The 21,024-nt window shown below is 37.8% G+C and overlaps 1 protein-coding gene across 7 annotated transcripts in view; it reads right to left on the bottom strand.

Annotated features, from left to right (window-relative positions):
* LOC137250280 (myotubularin-related protein 3) overlaps window positions 1-21,024 on the bottom strand; it is a 208,017-nt gene that overhangs the window by 121,797 nt on the left and 65,196 nt on the right. For 6 of the 7 annotated variants that reach the window (XM_067782792.1, XM_067782787.1, XM_067782786.1 and 3 more), the window contains 2 exons: window positions 4,412-4,533; window positions 3,447-4,318 (listed from right to left, as the gene is read on the bottom strand). In XM_067782792.1, the coding sequence (XP_067638893.1) occupies window positions 3,447-4,318; window positions 4,412-4,529 (990 nt within the window). In that variant the 5' untranslated portion in view covers window positions 4,530-4,533. The remainder of the gene's footprint in view (window positions 1-3,446; window positions 4,319-4,411; window positions 4,534-21,024) is intronic. The other variant, XM_067782789.1, reaches the window with a different exon arrangement.

The following is a 21,024-nucleotide window of genomic DNA, read 5'->3' as shown; positions in this document are numbered from 1 at the left end:
GTGACTAGGGCCTCGAGATATAGGCCAGAACGTGGACCCGGATACCCCTACAATGTGTGTGTATTATGGATATCAAATGAAAGCTGTTGCTGAGAGCTTTAAAGTAATTTTCATTGTTATATTCGATATAGTCGCATCAACCTGTCAAAACTGATAAATATGCATGCGAAGCCGAAATAAAGATATGAATTAATAATACCCACATACCTATTTACATACGTACTATTCGATTTGCCTGAAATTTGGTATATAAATTTGCCTATATTAGTATTTACGATCCTTTTTTCCGGGAAGTAGACAAGAGACGGACTGGGACTGAGACTCGGAGTGGGACTGGGACTCGGAATGGGACTGGAACAGTCTTTTATATATGTACATATATTGTGAAAAGAAATGGAGTTGGTTGGTGACCACTCCCACTTTAAAAAAAATCTCCAAAAATGGGTAAAATGCGGTAATTTATTAGCAAAGACCGTTAAAGTGACGAAAGGAGATGTTATAAGAAACAAAATTTAAAGATTTGGAAGCCGTAAACATAAGCCATTAACAGTCTAAGCTATTTTGGCCCTTTCGTAACAAGTCACGCCAGGTATCCTTACCACCAAGTTCAAGTGCTCCTCCTCGCCTGACTCTCCCAACTCAGTGGGGGTTTCCCCCTTCCTCTGCTTCTAAACTGCGGAGCGTCTTCGATTAATCGCATAACATGACCTAGCCAGCGAAGCCTTTGGGTTTTTATTCGCTGCACTATCGTTACATCTGCGTAAAGCTCATACAGCTTATCATCATACCTCCTTAGATACTCGCCGTCGACATCACGGACAGGACCAAACACTTTCTGGGGAACTTTTTCTCGAACATTTCAAGAGCCATCTCATCTTCTCTCGACATGATTTCGAGCCATACAACAGGACAGGTATGATGAGCGACTTGTAGAGTGTGATTTCTGTTCGTCGTTCGTCGAAAGAGGACTTTACTTTTCAGCTGCCTACTAAGTGGCAAGTAGTACTTGTTGGCAAGGTTATTCTCCGTTTCTAAGCTGACATTGATTTTGCTGTTAGTGCTGGTTATCAAATAATTGAAATCCTTCACAGTCTTGAAGGCCTATAATATCAATATCATCAGCATACGCCAGTAATTGTACGCTCTTATATAAGATTGTACCATCACGCTTCCCAAGGCCGTCGGTTATATGTACCGGAGCGACTTGGGATTTTCCCGACCAAGGACACCCCTTTCGTTATGGTCCACCCCTGTCGAAACAGCAATATTCCTTGGACTCCCGTTAGAGGATATTGATGACAATTTGTGATCGGTCGCGGCTATTAGGTGGGGCGAAACATTGCTAAAACAACAACAACATTGTACCATCACAGTCTAGTTCTGCTGCTAGAATTATCTTCTCCATGATTATGTTAAAGAAATAGCACGAAGGGGAGTCGCTTTGCCTAAAGCCTCGTTTGCTTTTGAATGGCTTGTAGAGGTCCTTCCCAATCCTTACGGAGCTGGTGAGGTTGCTCGACGTCATAGCCGTATACATGCAGCTTCTTTTCGTCCTGTTGTTGTTGTTTTTGTTGTAGCAGTGCTTCGCTATATCCAATAGGTGCGACCAATAACAAATTGTCATCAATGTCCTCTAACGAGAGTCCAAGAAAACTTGCTGTTTCAACAAGGGTGGACCATAATGAAAGGATTTATAATACAGGATTCACCGGGCAATTTTCGTGCTGTCAAAGGCTGCTTTGAAATCGACGAATAGATAGTGTGTCGGTTCTCTAATCGTGAGTATAAAACCGCACTGATAAGGTCCAATTAAATGGCGACAAAGTACGCTAGATAAGAATGCGTTTGTTAGGATTAAAGTTCCAATCTGGAGGCTTGTGCTCATCGAACCATATTTTGCATAGAAGCTGATGCACGCTGTTTACTAGCTCTTCGCCACTGTGTTTGAGCAGCTCGGCGAAAATTTCGTCATTACCTGGCGCCGTGTGTTTTTCCAGCCGGGATATTGCCATTCTCACTTCGTCATAGTTGGGTGCCGGAATGTGTTTTCCATCATCGGCGGCAAGGGTATCGGGCTCTTCTTCTCCGTAGCTAGCTAGCAATGAAGAGCAATGAAGTGTTCCCTCCGCAGCTTAAGCACACTCTTCACGTCAGTTACCAGGTCGCCCTTATAGTTCCTGCAGAAATCTGCCCCGGTCTTGAATTCTTGCGTCGTCCGGATTTTTTGGTAGAATTGAGGATTTAGCATGGAGGTTGGCCTTGCTGTTATATATAAGTACACCTTGCTAAATTTACAAAATCGTTTGGAGACCACAACCACTTTAAAAAAAATTTGTTTCAAAGTATTATGGTAACAAAAAAATCAAAACCCTTGCGGTATGTAACTAAATTATACTGATATTTTACCTTAGTAGGGATATTCCATTCATCTTCCTCCCACACCTACTGAAACCACAACTCTCACACCCACTCTCACTTCCACTCCTTTTCCACCTTTCGCTCCCATTTCAACTCTCACCCCCACTTTCAGTTAGAGAAGCTAACGCGCAGCAGTTCATTTTTCTATAAACGACATATATGAGCCGTTTATTTTGAAAGTGGCATAAGTCATTTCCAACTCATGGTCTTAAATGCATTGTTATTTTTGAACGAATGCATATATAGATGGTTCTACAATTATAAAATAATAATAAGAATTGCATCTTTTGGATATTGGACTCTAAAAAACTGGAGGCGAGGAGAGATACAAACAAATTACCACTGAACCTAAACGACATGAAATGACTTATGCCACTTTCAAAATAAACGGCTCATATGTAGATAGTACAAAATTTCAAAACAGCGTGGCTGCTGTGGAGTAGAGGTAGTGTGCTGGCCTACTGAAGATCTTGGGGTTGAAGCAAAAAACAGTTTAAGGCTGCATAGGTTACATTAAGGTGAACACCTGGGGTTTAATGCAAACCGTTACTCCAAATCTTTCTAATGACCTCAAAAATTAATTTAGAGCTGAAAAAGATGATATGGAAACTAAATATATGGAAAACATAGCGCAATATCGATTTCATGGAAAAAACTATCCCGTATCTGAGTTCATGGCGTCAAAAACAGTCAGTTCTATATGTGGTTATAGTGTTATTTTCATTGCGGATTGTCCCCTTTCCGCTTTCTATCGCCTTCATATTCTAGCTCTTTAATCCGTTGACGGCACGAGCTACCAACCAACAAGAGCTAGCGTGCACAAAGCTTACATTTTTACACGTTTTGTAGACATAGCTAAATAAATTGCTTCATTCTCTGCGTTTCTGTTTCCTAAACGTGCTGCAGTATTTACGGTAAGGTATTTTTTACTACTTAAATAACATCATCGCTTGAAGGAGCCCATACACTTCTTAATTTTTGCCTTCGTCCCACAAATATAATTCGTAATCTATATAAAAGTAAATTACTCTAACTTCATCCAGCATAACTTCCTCATGACTAACATCAGCACTTGATGGCGAACTTTCACCAGAAGTCATCAACGGCCCACAGCTCGTTGTCTGCATTTGGCGACGCATTTGTTCACCTCTATCAAATGCACATGCATCTGCAATAGCTTTGAGTAGTTGTTCATCCATTCTACTACGCCATCCAAACCAACCTACTTCTGGTTGACTGCAACGCGCAATTACGGCACCCGATTTTCGATGACGCCAAACAACTGCAGGCAACCGTCTCGAACCACGAAAATTCGCCACTTCATTGAGCGTTTGATCTGAAATACAGCCAGGCACCAACAACTTTTGCGGATAGGAAGGACATAATTTAAATTCTTCGTTTGCTTTTGAAATCCTCCAAGCTCCATTTAAATCGAAACCAAGTCGTTCAACTTCACGCATAAAATCTTCGTCATCACGTGGAGCACGTTGTAAACGTTCCAGGTACTCGGTAGAATTATTAATGCCACCATCACCAAATCTGTCGCAGCCGCCGCCGCCAACTCCATCATTATTTTGTACGCTTATGGTGTCACACATATAGGAATGAAAAGGAAACGCGAATAATGATTCTAACGTTTCCGGTACACCAACAGACAATTGAATACGCCGTTGCCATTCGGCGCATTGCTCGGCTGTTTCAAAGGAACATTTAACGGTGCTGGCATCCTTACAATTTATGATAAGATGAAACAGGTCACGTGTCTGTACATTCTCGATCAGTCCCAGTGGCACAGATGTCTCTGAGTTGGCCGAATTTTTAAGCATAAATATTCGGTATGTTGATAATGCTAAAACACCATCATCTGTACGCCCTAAATATTTGACGGATTCTCCAGCGACTGTGGGATAACAAAAATATAAAAAGTTTGCATGTACACATATATGTATGTTTGATGTTCAGTGTTTAAGATATCGTATTCTAATTCACTCACGTTCTTGAAATGGTACCATCAGCTGTGTATCTTCCTTCTCCATTTGTAATTTTGGAAAAAATTCAGCAGCTCGTACAATGCACAAAGAAGGAGGTGGTGATCCATCTGATCCCTCCATTTAGCTGCAAACCAAGAATAAAACCACATTTAGTGAATACGAACTATGCAAAAATGTTTTAAACAATCAATATTCTTGGTACGATTATATTTAAGATTATAACATAACCCCGACTTACAAAATCCCGAGAACATGTAAATAATAATAATAACATAAATATAGTTTAAACAAGTAAGGAAGGCTAAGTTCGGGTGTAACCGAACATTAAATACTCAGTTGAGAGCTATGGAGACAAAATAAGGAAAATCACCATGTAGGAAAATGAACCTAGAGTAACCCTGGAATGTGGTTGTATGACATGTGTATCAAATGGAATGTATTAAAGAGTATTTTAAGAGAGAGTAGGCCATAGTTCTATGGATGGACGCCATTTAGGGATATCGCCATAAAGGTGGACCAGGGCTGACTCTAGAATTTCTTTGTACGATATGGGTATCAAATGAAAGGTGTTACTGAGCATTTTAAGAGGGAGTGGGCCTTAGGTCTATCGGTGGACGCCTTTTCGAGATATCGCCATTAAGGTCGACCAGGGGTGACTCTAGAATGTGTTTGTACGATATGGGTATCAAATGAAAGGTGGTAATGAGTATTTTAAAAGGGAATGGGCTTTATTTCTATAGGTGAACGCCTTTTCGAGAAATCGTCATAAAGGTGGACCAGGGGTGACTCTAGAATATGTTTGTACGATATGGGTATCAAATGAAAGCTGTTAATGAGTATTTTGAAAAGGAGTGATCCTTAGTTCCATAGGTGGACGACGTTTCGAGATATCGCCATAAAGGTGGACCAGGGGTGTCTCTAGAATGTGTTTGTACGATATGGGAATCAAATGAAAGGTGTTACTGAGCATTTTAAGAGGGAGTGGGCATTAGGTCTATAGGTGGACGCCTTTTCGAGATATCGCCATTAGAGTGGGCCAGGGGTGACTCTAGAATGTTTGTACGATATGGGTATCAAACGAAAAGTGTTACTGAGCATTTTAAGAGGGAGTGGGCATTAGGTCTATAGGTGGACACCTTTTCGAAATGTTGCCATTAGGGTGGGCCAGGGGTGACTCTAGAATGTGTTTGTATGATATGGGTATCAAATAAAAGATGGTAATGAGTATTTTAAAAGGGAGTAATCCTTAGTTCTATAGGTGGACGCCTTTTCGAGATATCGCCATAAAGGTGGACCAAGGGTGACTCTAGAATGTTTGTAAGATATGGGTATCAAACGAAAGGTGTTACTGAGCATTTTAAGAGGGAGTGGGCATTAGGTCTATAGGTGGACGCCTTTTCGAGATATCGCCATTAGGGTGGGCCAGGGGTGACTCTAGAATGTGTTTGTACGATATGGGTATCAAATGAAAGGTGGTAATGAGTATTTTAAAAGGGAGTAATCCTTAGTTCTATAGGTGGACGCCTTTTCGAGATATCGCCATAAAGGTGGGCCAAGGGTGACTCTAGAATGTTTGTACGATATGGGTATCAAACGAAAGGTGTTACTGAGCATTTTAAGAGGGAGTAGGCATTAGGTCTATAGGTGGACGCCTTTTCGAGATATCGCCATTAGGGTGGGCCAGGGTGACTCTAGAATGTGTTTGTACGATATGGGTATCAAATGAAAGGTGGTAATGAGTATTTTAAAAGGGAGTAATCCTTAGTTCTATAGGTGGACGCCTTTTCGAGATATCGCCATAAAGGTGGACCAAGGGTAACTCTAGAATGTTTGTACGATATGGGTATCAAACGAAAGGTGTTACTGAGCATTTTAAGAGGGAGTGGGCATTAGGTCTATAGGTGGACGCCTTTTCGAGATATCGCCATTAGGGTGGGTTAGGGGTGACTCTGGAATGTTTGTACGATATGGGTATCAAACGAAAGGTGTTACTGAGCATTTTAAGAGGGAGTGGGCATTAGGTCTATAGGTGGACGCCTTTTCGAGATATCGCCATTAGGGTGGGCCAGGGGTGACTCTAGAATGTTTGTACGATATGGGTATCAAACGAAAGGTGTTACTGAGCATTTTAAGAGGGAGTGGACATTAGGTCTATAGGTGGACGCCTTTTCGAGATATCGCCATTAGGGTGGGCCAGGGGTGACTCTAGAATGTTTGTACGATATGGGTATCAAACGAAAGGTGTTACTGAGCATTTTAAGAGGGAGTGGGCATTAGGTCTATAGGTGGACGCCTTTTCGAGATATCGCCATTAGGGTGGGCCAGGGGTGACTCTAGAATGTGTTTGTCCGATATGGATATCAAATTACAGGTATTAATGAGGGTTTTAAAAGCGAGTGGCCCTTAGATGTATATGTGAAGGCGTTCTCGCGATATCGACCAAAATGTGGACCAGGTGATCCAGAAAATCATCTGTCGGGTACTGCCAATTTATTTATATATGCAATACCACTAACAGTATTCCTGCCAAGATTCCAAGGGCTGTTGATTTCGCCTTGTAGAACTTTTTCATTTTCTTCTACTTAATATGGTAGGTGTCACCCATTTTACAAAGTTTTTTCCAAAGTTATATTTTGCGTCAATAAAACAATCCAGTTACCATGTTTCATCCCTTTTTTCGTATTTGGTATAGAATTATGGCATTTTTTTCATTTTTCGTAATTTTCGATATCGATAAAGTGGGCGTGGTTATGGTCGAATTTCGGCCATTTTTTATACCAAGATAAAGTGAGTTCAGATAAGTACGTGGGCTAAGTTTAGTAAAGATATATCGGTTTTTGCTCAAGTTATTGTGTTAACGGCCGAGCGGAAGGACAGACGGTAGACTGTGTATAAAAACTGGGCGTGGCTTCCACCGATTTCGCCCATTTTCACAGAGAACAGTTACGGTCATAGAATCTATGCCCCTACCAAATTTGAGAAGGATTGGTAAATTTTTGTTCGACTTATGGCATTAAAAGTATTCTAGACAAACTAAATGAAAATGGGCGGAGCCACGCCCATTTTGAAATTTTCTTTTATTTTTGTATTTTGTTGCATCATATCATTACTGGAGTTAAATTTTGACTTAATTTACTTATATACAGTAAAGATATTAAATTTTTTGTTAAAATTTGAATAAAAAAAATTTTTTTTTTAAAAAGTGGACGTGTTCTTCATCCAATTTTGCTAATTTTTATTTAGCACATATATAGTAATAGTAGTAACGTTCCTGCCAAATTTCATCATGATATCTTCAACGACTGCCAAATTACAGCTTGCAAAACTTTTAAATTACCTTCTTGTAAAAGTGGGCGGTGCCACGCCCATTGTCCAAAATCTTACTAATTTTCTATTCTGCGTCATAACGTCAACCCATCTACCAAGTTTCATCGCTTTAACCGCCTTTGGCAATGAATTATCGCATTTTTTCGGTTTTTCGAAATTTTCGATATCGAAAAAGTGGGCGTGGTTATAATCCGATATAGTTCATTTTAAATAGCGATCTGAGATGAGTGCCCAGGAATCTACATACCAAATTTCATCAAGATACCTCAAAATTTACTCAAGTTATCGTGTTAACGGACAGACGGACGGACGGACGGACATGGCTCAATCAAATTTTTTTTCGATACTGATGATTTTGATATATGGAAGTCTATATCTATCTCGATTCCTTTATACCTGTACAACCAACCGTTATCCAATCAAAGTTAATATACTCTGTGAGCTCTGCTCAACTGAGTATAAAAAGCTAAACAACACGCCGTAGCACAGAGGTTCGTGTATCCGCTATTAAGCACAATTCGTTTTGTAGCGAGTTATTTAAACACTGCTTTCTTCAGCTCTCTGAAGTTGGCAAGACAACTTTTACATGGAAAAAAATTAACTATTGAAACATATGAAATGATTGCGTACATAGGTTTTAGAAAGTGAAGTTAAATCCCATTCATATCTCAAAAAAATTAAGGGTACATTTATTACGTTTTGGTTTGGAACTCTGCAAATATTCGTTTCAATTACCAACCTAACCTAGATGACCATTTATTTATCAGGATTAGGAACTTCTAAAAATCTCCGTTCGGTGCTCATAACTACATATGTATATATCAAGTTTGTATCTCAGAAGCAGGTGCTATGAAAATTGATCGCTATATTTCCAATTCCCTGCGATTTTCGAAGTACTTCGATCCGTGCGCCGCTAGGGGAACTTTTGTTATAGGTATATTACCCCTTTTATCCTCAGAAATACGTTAAAAATTCTGCTTTAAGAGTTTTATGGAACTTCGCGATAACCCTGAAAGTTTGAACGAAGCTTTGGGCTCTATTAGGCTGTAATATTTTGAACAAAAAAGTTGTCTATATGGGGCAGGCATCGAGATAGTTAGACATAATCAGAAAGTCCATTTACAACATGTGGAGTCTTGGGACCGCCATTTGAGATTCTTGAAACTAGGAACATACTTCAGAACCCCATGACAACAGAGAGGAAAACAAATTTCGCAAGGTGGTCCAGGGAACGTGAAAATTTAAAGAATCGTGCGAACATGAATATACTAAGGAACTTCCCGAGAACCCAGAGACCTGAAACTTTGAACTAATCTTCGGGCTCTATTAGGTTGTAATATTTAGAATTAGCAAGTTTTAAACTTAGAACATTCTTCAAAATCTCATGACAAGGTTAGGCCAGATTGAACTGGCCGGTCTGTGAGTACCATACATAGACTGAATGAGTCGAAGTGTTACCAAAAGTTTGTTTAACGACGAAAACGACATCAAAAATATTTCGTCCAATTCGTTGACTTAGGGTTTCGCAAGGTTCCTCCCTTCTCTACCCTCTTTAGGGGGATGCTGAAGCTTATATACGCATAGTCGGAGAAAAATGGTGCAGCAAACATAAGGGGAAATAAATTTCACAAGGTGATCCGGGGATCGTAAAAATAGTCCGAACTTGGAAAATATTTTGGTGCGGGACATTAACAACATCGTCGATTGCGCGATCTATTCATCATCCCTGGCGGACAGCGATCTCCATTTACGAGAGCAGAGAAGTGCTCCCTCATAATCTAAGTACTCTCTGGTCGTCAACTACAAGGTCGCCATTTTCGTTCTTAAATGAGTTCTGCAACTTCAGTGTTCATAATTTTCATATAAGTTTTACACGAGTTTTTGTTTTTGGTTCTAGGTATGATCATAAAATAAGTTTTGTTAATATTTAGTTTTAGGTTGTTACTATGTTTTGGGCAGAGGATATGTTGTTTAAAATAAGAAATATGTGAACCACAATATACACTTGTACATATATCAACCTTTAAATAACTATGTATGTTTGTAATTTATGTGAAATATCTTTTTATACTTCATATACATAAAAACAAAAAATATCGTTCATTGAAAATAATTGTAATTTGTTAATCAACTCATTGTAAAGGTCTACAAGTAGGATATGTAGCAGCACGCACAGTGAAATTGACAAAAAATGTCAGCCGTCAAGATGTAAATAAAATGTTACGTCAACGATGTTGGCAGAAGAAGAATGAATCTCTTCATTGCTATATTCTATATATGCAGGTTAGACTGGGTGGATTTATTAACCGATATCGCGCCATCGATTTGTTTATAGGATTTGGGCTCAGGAAAAAAAGTTCCACTACGCATACCCAAAAAAATAATTTTCGAACCTGCGAAATGTTTTTTTTTTTTTTGATTTTTAAATTTTTTTCATGACCTACTAAAAAATTGTTCATGTATACCATGTCCGCCACAAAAATGTCCGCTAAAAACGTTGGCGATAAAAAAAAAAAAAAAAAAAAAAATTTCGCAGGCTCCAAAATTGTTTTTTGGGTATGCGTAGTGGAACTTTTTTTCCAGAGCCTAAATCCTATCGGAAAATCGATGGCGCGATATAGGTTAACTTTCGTCCATACAAATAGACCTAATGCAGGTAATGGCAAACGTTCCGATATCACTGAATCAGAAGTGATTGAATTTATAATTGACGGTTTGGCGAATAATATTTCCAATATAAACCTGCGTTTAAGTGCACGCACAATCAGTGAGTTAAAGATGTTGGTATCGCGGTATGAAGGGAAATATTTAAGCCATGAAAGCGAAGAAGTTACTAAGCTGCCGTTCCAGGAGAGCAAAGTTTAAAATAAAGGGCATACAAAGACCTGTATCAATTGCTCGCAAACGGGAAATAACTGCCCATACCCTATGAGACCAAAAGGATCCTATTTCCGATGCTGGGAAATGGGTCATGAGTATCCTTCATGTCCAAATCCCAAGAAAATTTTACGCAAGTTAGTTAGTAGAAGTATGAAGTAGAAGACGTTTTTAATGAAGTACGTATAAGTTCGGTAATAATTAAAAAACAGTTTTTAATAACTATATTTAACTCTTTGACCCCGGTAGTCTGGTTAGTTTGATTCGTGAATCTCATGGTTCAGTTAAGCTAACAAGAGCAAGCAGACGTCTATTAAATTCAAACTTTCTTGGAGTTGGAGGAAACAAATTATCAATTAAAAAAATTAGACTAAAGCTAAAATTCTCGAAGAAAAAATTAATACAAATAAGAGAAATTTGAGGTATTGTATACGAAAAAAATGTAACTCATAATTTCAGCAGATACTTTATTTTAAGATCGATCAATGATAGTCGGAAGCCTACTTTAGCTCTAGTAAACGGATGTCATAATGAAAGTGCAGATACTAATGATATATTTTGTATTGATATTTTTCCGATTTGCCAGAACCAGATATTAATCTTAAATTAGATAAAACTAAGACATTAATATTACACGACATAATAACATAATTTATCCACTCGATTATGAAATGAAAATTCATTTGACGACCGAAACCCCGGTCGCTTATCTTATTTAGAAAGAACCGAGGTACAAACTACTATTGATGAGCTCACGAAGGAAGGCATTATTAGACCTAGTAACTCAACCTATTGCAGAAGCATATGGTCAAAAGAAAAGGTAAAATGTGAATGTGAATGTGTATAGATTACAGAGGTTTAAATAAATTAACAGTAAGGGATAATTATAGATGAATGTATTGAATATTTAGAAAATATATTTACAGTATTAGACTTGAAAAGTGGTTTTGTTCAAGTCAAGAGGTACCCAGAATCTGTTCAATATACTGCTTTTGTAAAGCCAAATGGGCAATATGAGTAATTAGGTATGTAGATAGGTGAAATGGCTCCAACCCTGGCCGCCCAAGTAGCTATTTAAAGCCGTTTTGATGCCATGTAACTCGTCTAAAAACCTACGGAATGTTACGGTCAATGTATTACAACCAGCCAGAGTTGTTGATAAAATTAAGAATATTCGGGATCGATATCACAGATAACTCTCTGAGGTCTTCTAGAAACGGGGTTCCAAGCTAGCTAGAGCAAGGCATTTACACATAAAGTGTTCTACTGTCTCGCTGGCATTTGGATCTTTGCAGCTTCTGCAGTGGTCGTTATACGGAATGCCCATCTTTTCAGAATGCGTACCTACTGCCCAATGACCGGTGCAGACTCCTATCAGTTTAAGTTTGTTAGCCCTGGATTTGTTCAGAAGACTTCTCGTCCTCTTTCCATCATAGTTTGGCCAAATGGATTTTGATATTGCACAGGTGATGTTATTCCACTTTGTTTGTGCTTTCTTCAAGTAGAAGCTTTGGATATTCCCCTTGGCTACTGCTAAGGGTATGCCTGCTTCGACACTGGTTATTTCCTCGTTCATCTCCGATGAGCCCCTGCATGCTAGCTCGTCGGCCTTCTCGTTACCCTCTATCACCCTATGACCCAGGACCCAGATAACGCGTAGTTCTAGATTGGTGGATAACTGGGATATGAGTCGCTTACAAGCCCACACTAATTTTGAGTTAATGTGTGGCGAGGAAAGCGCTTTTATCGCTGCTTGGCTATCCGACAGAATGCAAACTTTACCAGCTACATTCAAGCCCTCCAGTGATTTACAAGCTTGCCAAATCGCGAGGATTTCTGCTGGAAACACGCTGCAGTGCGATGGGAGTCTGAATGATGCAGACAAATCTAGGGACTCAGAGAAGACTCCGGCCCACTCCCGAGTCCATCTTGGAGCCGTCAGTGTAGATTTGGATGTCGTCGACCCTTATGCCCGGGTTTCTCTTCCACTCGCTCCTGCTTGGAATGGCGGTATTACCACCGTACTCAAACTTCAGTTTGCGAGAGTAGTAATCTGTCTCGGTACTACATGTACCATCCGGAAGTTTCTTTAGGATACTACTATGCGCTTGCTGAGTATCCATTTAACACTCAGACTCCCTGAGTCTCAGTGCGGTTTGTGACGATGTACAAAGTATATGCAAGTCGATCGGAAGCAGGTGCAAAATGAGGTCTAAAGCAGCTGTGGGGCAAGTGCGTCCGGCCGCTATGGCACCAACGCACGCAGTGCGCTGGACTTTTTGCTGGCTGGTGAGATTGTAGCTCTTACTTAGAGCTTCCCCCAGACTATGGAACCATAGGTAAGCTCCGGTCGCACCACCGCCTCGTACATCCAAAGTACCATGCTTGGCTTGAGTCCCCATTTCTTACCAAACATTGATTTGCAGGCATAGAAGGCAATGCAGGCCTTCCGTACCCGCTCTTCGATGCATACTTTCCATTTCAACTTGCAGTCAATTGTTAGTCCCAAGAATGGTATGAGTAATTCAGATGCCATTAAAATAAAATTAAAAAAATGCACCTGCAGAATTCCAAAGATTTTTAAATACGATTTTCATCATTGATTCAAAACAACTAAATATTTATATGGATGATATAATAATAGCTTCGCGAAATTTTGAGGAACATAAAGAATTATTAGATTTAGTTTTGAAACGTACTTCAAAGGAAACATATTTAGGATATTTAGTAACTTCTAAAGGCATTTCACTTACAGATACTCATTTGAAGGCAATAAAAGATTAGCCTATACCAAGAAACCAAAAAGAGTTAGACTCTTGCATAGGACTTTTTTCTTTTTTTCCACGCTTTGTACCATGTTTTTCTCGCATTGTAAAACAAATGCAACAATTGCTTAAACAAAATGTAAGCTTTGATTTTAACGAACAGTGTGTTAGTGCATTTCAGGAACTTAAAACTAAATTTACTGAAAGTCCAGTGTTAGCTATTTATAATACTTTAAAAGAAACATAACTACATTGTGATGGTTCATTAGGGTTCAGAACAGTTTTATTGAAGCGTCAAGATGATGGTAAATTTCATCCCGTTTCTTATTTTTCAAAACTTGCTACAAAGGCTGAAAGCCCATACCATAGTTTCGAACTTGAAACTCTAGTAATAATGTACGCGTTGAAAAGATTTGGATTATATCTTGAAGGTATTCCAATTAAAATTGTAACAGGTTGCAATTCACTTGCATTGACTTTAGGGAAGAAACAGGTGAAAGCTCGTATTGCAAGATGGGCATTAGAACTTGAAAGTTTTAATTATACTATTCAGCATAGAATTGGTGCATCCATGGGACATGTTGATGCGTTAAGTCGATGTCAAGTTGCCAGCATAGACATTAATGAATCACTAACAAATCACTAAACTGTTGAATAAATAACTCCACTATTCCATAATGCAAAATGGCCTTTATTAAAGTACTTCACAATAACACTTATACTTCGCAACTGATAGCTTGCTTAAATCAAACTGATTCTCGCGCCTCTACTGTTGCTGTTTTTATACTCTTCAATTTCCTCGTTCCATACGTCTAGGAGTTTCCAGAATTTACTTAGTTACTGCTATAAAATTATAACTACAGATGCACGTGTATAGCTTCTCATATGCGCGTGTATATGTGATTGACACTTCCACAGATAATTGCCTACTTTTGGGAGCATCTCAGATAAGATATATGAATGTGTTTGTGCGTCTCTTCTCCGCTGCGTGTACGTACATATGTGTAGACATAATGGTTGATTCATTTATGTAGATGCAAGTGACTGCCTGCTTTATTGTTGTTGTGGCTTCATTTACTTAGCATCATACTAGTGATGTGAGTATCACTTAGTGTCACTAACATTCGTCACACTGCCCTCCACCTAAGTCTGATCGTTCCGATCAGACATATCTCTCGATCTAACCGCTGCTAGCCTCTCCAAATGAACCACCCTTCTGTTTCGTGGTTTCCCAATTGTTTGTATGCGGTAGATGACATCACTGATCCTCTTCACAACTCTGTACGGGCCTTCCCAACTGCACCAAAATTCGGATGAAACACCTTTCCGCCGATGAGGGTTGTATAGCAGTACCAAATCTCCCTCCCGGAAACCTTCCGAATTATTTTTCTTGTCGTACCTGTGTTTCGTCTTACTACTCATTACCCTGGGCCGTTCCCTCACACTCTGTTGTTTGGCCAATGAACTACTTCGTAGAGCTTGCGTTTGACGGATTGGCTTCGCATAATCAGTATAGTTCTACGTTTCACAACAGTAGTCCGCCCCGGCGTGAAATTACCCTCGCATTCTTTCTGGGAAATTCTTTTCTTCGTTTTTGTGCGTCCATTTGGTTTTGTCAATACTAAACTGTTGATTAAATAACTCCAATATTCAATAATGCAAAATGGCCTTTATTAAAGTACTTCACAATAACACTTATACTTCGCAACTGATAGCTTGCTTAAATCAAACTGATTCTCGTGCCTCTACTGTTTCTGCTTTTTATACTCTTCGATTTCCTCGTTCCATACTTCTAGGCGTTTCCAGAATTTACTTAGTTACTGCTATAAAATTATAAGTACAGATGCACGTGTATAGCTTCTCATATGCGCGTGTATATGTGAGTGACACTTCCACAGATAATTGCCTACTTTTGGGAGCATCTCAGATAAGATATATGAATGTGTTTGTGCGTCTCTTCTCCGCTGCGTGTACGTACATATGTGTAGACATAATGATTGATTCGTTTATGTAGATACAAGTGACTGCCTGCTTTATTGTTGTTGTGGCTTCATTTACTTAGCATCAGACTAGTGATGTGAGTATCACTTAGTGTCACTAACATTCGTCACACTGCCCTCCACCTAAGTCTGATCGTTCCGTTCAGACATATCTCTCGATCTAACCGTTGCTAGCCTCTCCAAATGAACCACCCTTCTGTTTCGTGGTTTCCTAATTGTTTGTATGCGGTAGATGACATCACTGATCCTCTTCACAACTCTGTACGGGCCTTCCCAACTGCACCAAAATTCGGATGAAACACCTTTCCGCCGGTGAGGGTTATATAGCAGTACCAAATCTCCCTCCCGGAAACCTTCCGAATTATTTTTCTTGTCGTACCTGTGTTTCGTCTTACTACTCATTACCCTGGGCCGTTCCCTCACACTCTGTTGTTTGGCCAATGAACTACTTCGTAGAGCTTGCGTTTGACGGATTGGCTTCGCATAATCAGTATAGTTCTACGTCTCACAACAGTAGTCCGCCCCGGCGTGAAGCTATCCTCGCATTCTTTCTGGGAAATTCTTTCCTTCGTTTTTGTGCGTCCATTTGGTTTAGTCAATACTAAACTGTTGATTAAATAACTCCACTATTCAATAATGCAAAATGACCTTTATTAAAGTACTTCAAAATAACACTTATACTTCGCAACTGATAGCTTGCTTAAATCAAACTGATTCTCGTGCCTCTACTGTTTCTGCTTTTTATACTCTTCGATTTCCTTGTTCCATACTTCTAGGCGTTTCCAGAATTTACTTAGTTACTGCTATAAAATTATAAGTACAGATGCACGTGTATAGCTTCTCATATGCGCGTGTATATGTGAGTGACACTTCCACAGATAATTGCCTACTTTTGGGAGCATCTCAGATAAGATATATGAATGTGTTTGTGCGTATCTTCGTGTAGTACATATGTGTAGACATAATGATTGATTCGTTTATGTAGATACAAGTGACTGCCTGCTTTATTGTTGTTGTGGCTTCATTTACTTAGCATCAGACTAGTGATGTGAGTATCACTTAGTATCACTAATATTCGTCACAATATTATAAGGCTGATAAATGAAAAAATAGGGCATCAATCTGTCCAAAAAAAAGTGATGAAGTTATGTTCACATTATTAGTTTCCGAAAATGAAACAAAAAGTTGGGAAATGTATACAAAACTGTCTCAAGTGTATTATTTATGCAGAGCCCGTTCGAGTAAATGAACGTAATTTGTTTAATATACCTAAAAGACCTGAACCATTTGACACAATTCATATTGATCATTTTGGTCCTCTACCTTCAATTCATTCCAAACGGAAACACTCGTAGTCATAGTACAGGTTTAGAAGTATGATATGTATGAGAAGGAAACAATTCCTTTCTCTTTCTAACACACTGTCGTTTGACACCTCGGTCAGTGTCAAACTATTGTGGAACTCAGTGGAACCTGCGGCGAACATGCGTTTGATACTGAACGAAGTGTCAAAATTATCGGGGTTGCGGTTGGAAAGCGACGCAGGGAAAGAAAAAAAGGAGCGGAATATCAGATATGGGTTGCTGTGATGGTATATTTTTATACCTTTCATGAAAATGAAATGGTATATTAATTTCGTCACGAAACCGAAAATTGTAAGTCCTTAAAGGAAAATAGATAGACCCACCATTAAGTATACCGAAATAATCAGGTTGAAGAGCTGAGTTGATTTAGCCATGTCCGTCTGCAAACTAGTCCCTCAATTTTTGAGATATCTTGATAAAATTTGGTGAGCGTGTGTATTTGGGTGTCCGATTAGACATTTGTCGGAACCGACCGGATCGGACCACTATAGCATATATCCTCCATACAACCGATTTTTCAGAAAAAGAGGATTTTTGTAATATCTTACCCAATTTAACAGATTGAAGCTTCAAACTTCACCATATACTTTCGTATATTGCACATATTGTTGCCTGAAAAAATTGATGAGATCGGTCGTATATATAGTATATATCCCCCACAACCGATTGTTCAGATAAGGAACTTTTCGTAATTACTGCCCCATTTTAAGAGCTAGAGGCTTCAAATTTCAACGAATGCTTAGGTATATAGCATATATTGTTGTCTGAAAAAATCATAAAGATCGGTGGTATATATAGTATATATATGGTGGTATATATAGTATATATATATAGTATATATATATATATTTTTGGAAAATTTTAGCCCCATTTTAACAGCTAGAAGCTTCAAATTTCACCGAATACTTACGTATATAGCATATATTGTTGTCTGAAAAAATCATAGAGATCGGTTGTATATATAGTATATATCTCATACAACCGATTGTTCAGATAAGAAACTTTTCGCAATTTCTACCCCATTTTAACAGCTATAAGCTTCAAAGTTCACCGATTGCTTACGTATATAGCATATATTGTTGTCTGAAAAAATCATAGAGATCGGTTGTATATATAGTATATATCTCATACAACCGATTGTTCAGATAAGAAACTTTTCGCAATTTCTACCCCATTTTAACAGCTAGAAGCTTCAAATTTCACCAAATGCTTACGTATATAGCATATATTGTTGTCTGAAAAAATCATAGAGATCGGTGGTATATATAGTATATATCTCATACAACCGATTGTTCAGATAAGAAACTTTTCGCAATTTCTACCCCATTTTAACAGCTAAAAGCTTCAAATTTCACCAAATGCTTACGTACATAGCATATATTGTTGTCTGAAAAAATCATAGAGATCGGTGGTATATATAGTATATATCTCATACAACCGATTGTTCAGATAAGAAACTTTGCGCAATTTCTGCCCCGTTTTAACAGCTAGAAGCTTCAAATTTTACAAAATGCTTACGGATATAGCATATATTGTTGTCTGAAAAAATTATAGAGATCGGTGGTATATATATTATATACTTCATACAAACTGTCATTTTTGCCCCTTTTTTACGGCTAGAAGCTTCAAAATTCATAAAATTTCATCAAATAGTTACGTTTACGTCATATATTTTTGAAATACGTGATTCGTAGTCATAGTTTTTACATGCAGACCACAAAAAACGTGAAGCTTTGCATCCTCACACAGATTACCTACCTATTTTTATACCTTTCATGAAAATGAAATGGTATATTAATTTCGTCACGAAACTGAAAATTGTAAGTCCTTAAAGGAAAATAGATAGACCCACCATTAAGTATACCGAAATAATCAGGTTGAAGAGCTGAGTTGATTTAGCCATGTCCGTCTGTCCGTCTGTCTGTCTGTCTGTTTGTATGCACACTAGTCCCTCAATTTTTGAGATATCTTGATAAAATTTGGTGAGCGGGTGTATTTGGGTGTCCGATTAGACATTTGTCGGAACCGACCGGATCGGACCACTATAGCATATATCCTCCATACAACCGATTTTTCAGAAAAAGAGGATTTTTGTAATATCTTACCCAATTTAACAGATTGAACCTTCAAACTTCACCATATACTTTCGTATATTGCACATATTGTTGCCTGAAAAAATTGATGAGATCGGTCGTATATATAGTACATATCCCCCACAACCGATTGTTCAGATAAGGAACTTTTCGTAATTACTGCCCCATTTTAAGAGCTAGAGGCTTCAAATTTCAACGAATGCTTAGGTATATAGCATATATTGTTGTCTGAAAAAATCATAAAGATCGGTGGTATATATAGTATATATATGGTGGTATATATAGTATATATATATAGTATATATATATATTTTTTTGGAAAATTTTAGCCCCATTTTAACAGCTAGAAGCTTCAAATTTCACCGAATACTTACGTATATAGCATATATTGTTGTCTGAAAAAATCATAGAGATCGGTTGTATATATAGTATATATCTCATACAACCGATTGTTCAGATAAGAAACTTTTCGCAATTTCTACCCCATTTTAACAGCTATAAGCTTCAAAGTTCACCGATTGCTTACGTATATAGCATATATTGTTGTCTGAAAAAATCATAGAGATCGGTTGTATATATAGTATATATCTCATACAACCGATTGTTCAGATAAGAAACTTTTCGCAATTTCTACCCCATTTTAACAGCTATAAGCTTCAAATTTCACCGATTGCTTACGCATATAGCATATATTGTTGTCTGAAAAAATCATAGAGATCGGTTGTATATATAGTATATATCTCATACAACCGATTGTTCAGATAAGAAACTTTTCGCAATTTCTACCCCATTTTAACAGCTAGAAGCTTCAAATTTCACCAAATGCTTACGTATATAGCATATATTGTTGTCTGAAAAAATCATAGAGATCGGTGGTATATATAGTATATATCTCATACAACCGATTGTTCAGATAAGAAACTTTGCGCAATTTCTGCCCCGTTTTAACAGCTAGAAGCTTCAAATTTTACAAAATGCTTACGGATATAGCATATATTGTTGTCTGAAAAAATTATAGAGATCGGTGTTATATATATTATACACTTCATACAAACTGTCATTTTTGCCCCTTTTTTTACGGCTAGAAGCTTCAAAATTCATAAAATTTCATCAAATAGTTACGTTTACGTCATATATTTTTGAAATACGTGATTCGTAGTCATAGTTTTTACATGCAGACCACAAAAAACGTGAAGCTTTGCATCCTCACACAGATTACCTACCTATTTTTTTATTTTATATTTATCTTAAAAATCGTTTAGATATGTTCAAATTTCACTAAATGCTTACGTGTATAGCATATATTGTTGTCTGAGAAAATCATAGATACCGGTGGTATATATAGTATATATCCCATACAACCGATTGTTCAGATAAGAAATTTTGCGCAATTTCTTCCCCGTTTTAACAGCTAGAAGCTTCAACTTTCACCAAATGCTTACGTGTATATATTATATTGTTGTCTGAAAAAATCATTGAGATCGATGGTATATATAGTATATATCTCATACAACCGATTGTTCAGTTAAGAAACTTTGCGCAATTTCTGCCCCTTTTTAACAGCTAGACGCTTCAAATTTCACCATATGCTTACATATATAGCATATATTGTTGTCTGAAAAAATCATAGAGATCGGTGGTATATATATTATATACTTCATATAAACTGTCATTTTTGCCCCTTTTTTACGGCTAGAAGCTTCAAAATTCATCAAATTTCATCAAATAGTTACGTTTACGTCATATATTTTTGAAATACGTGATTCGTAGTCATAGTTTTTACATGCAGACCACAAAAAACGTGAAGCTTTGCATCCTCACACAGATTACCTACCTATTTTTTATTTTATATTTATCTTAAAAATCGTTTAGATATGTTCAAATTTCACTAAATGCTTACGTGTATAGCATATATTGTTGTCTGAGAAAATCATAGATACCGGTGGTATATATAGTATATATCCCATACAACCGATTGTTTAGATAAGAAAATTTGCGCAATTTCTTCCCCATTTGAACAGCTAGAAGCTTCAAATTTCACCAAATGCTTACGTATATAGCATATATTGTTGTCTGAAAAAATCATAGAGATCGGTGGTATATATATTATATACCCCATATAAACTGTAATTTTTGCCCCTTTTTACGGCTAGAAGCTTCAAAATTCATCAAATTTCATCAAATAGTTA

Source organism: Eurosta solidaginis, chromosome 4 (genome assembly GCF_040869045.1).
Source record: "Eurosta solidaginis isolate ZX-2024a chromosome 4, ASM4086904v1, whole genome shotgun sequence".
NCBI lineage: Eukaryota > Metazoa > Arthropoda > Insecta > Diptera > Tephritidae > Eurosta > Eurosta solidaginis.
This window is presented reverse-complemented; position numbering and strand designations above follow the sequence as displayed.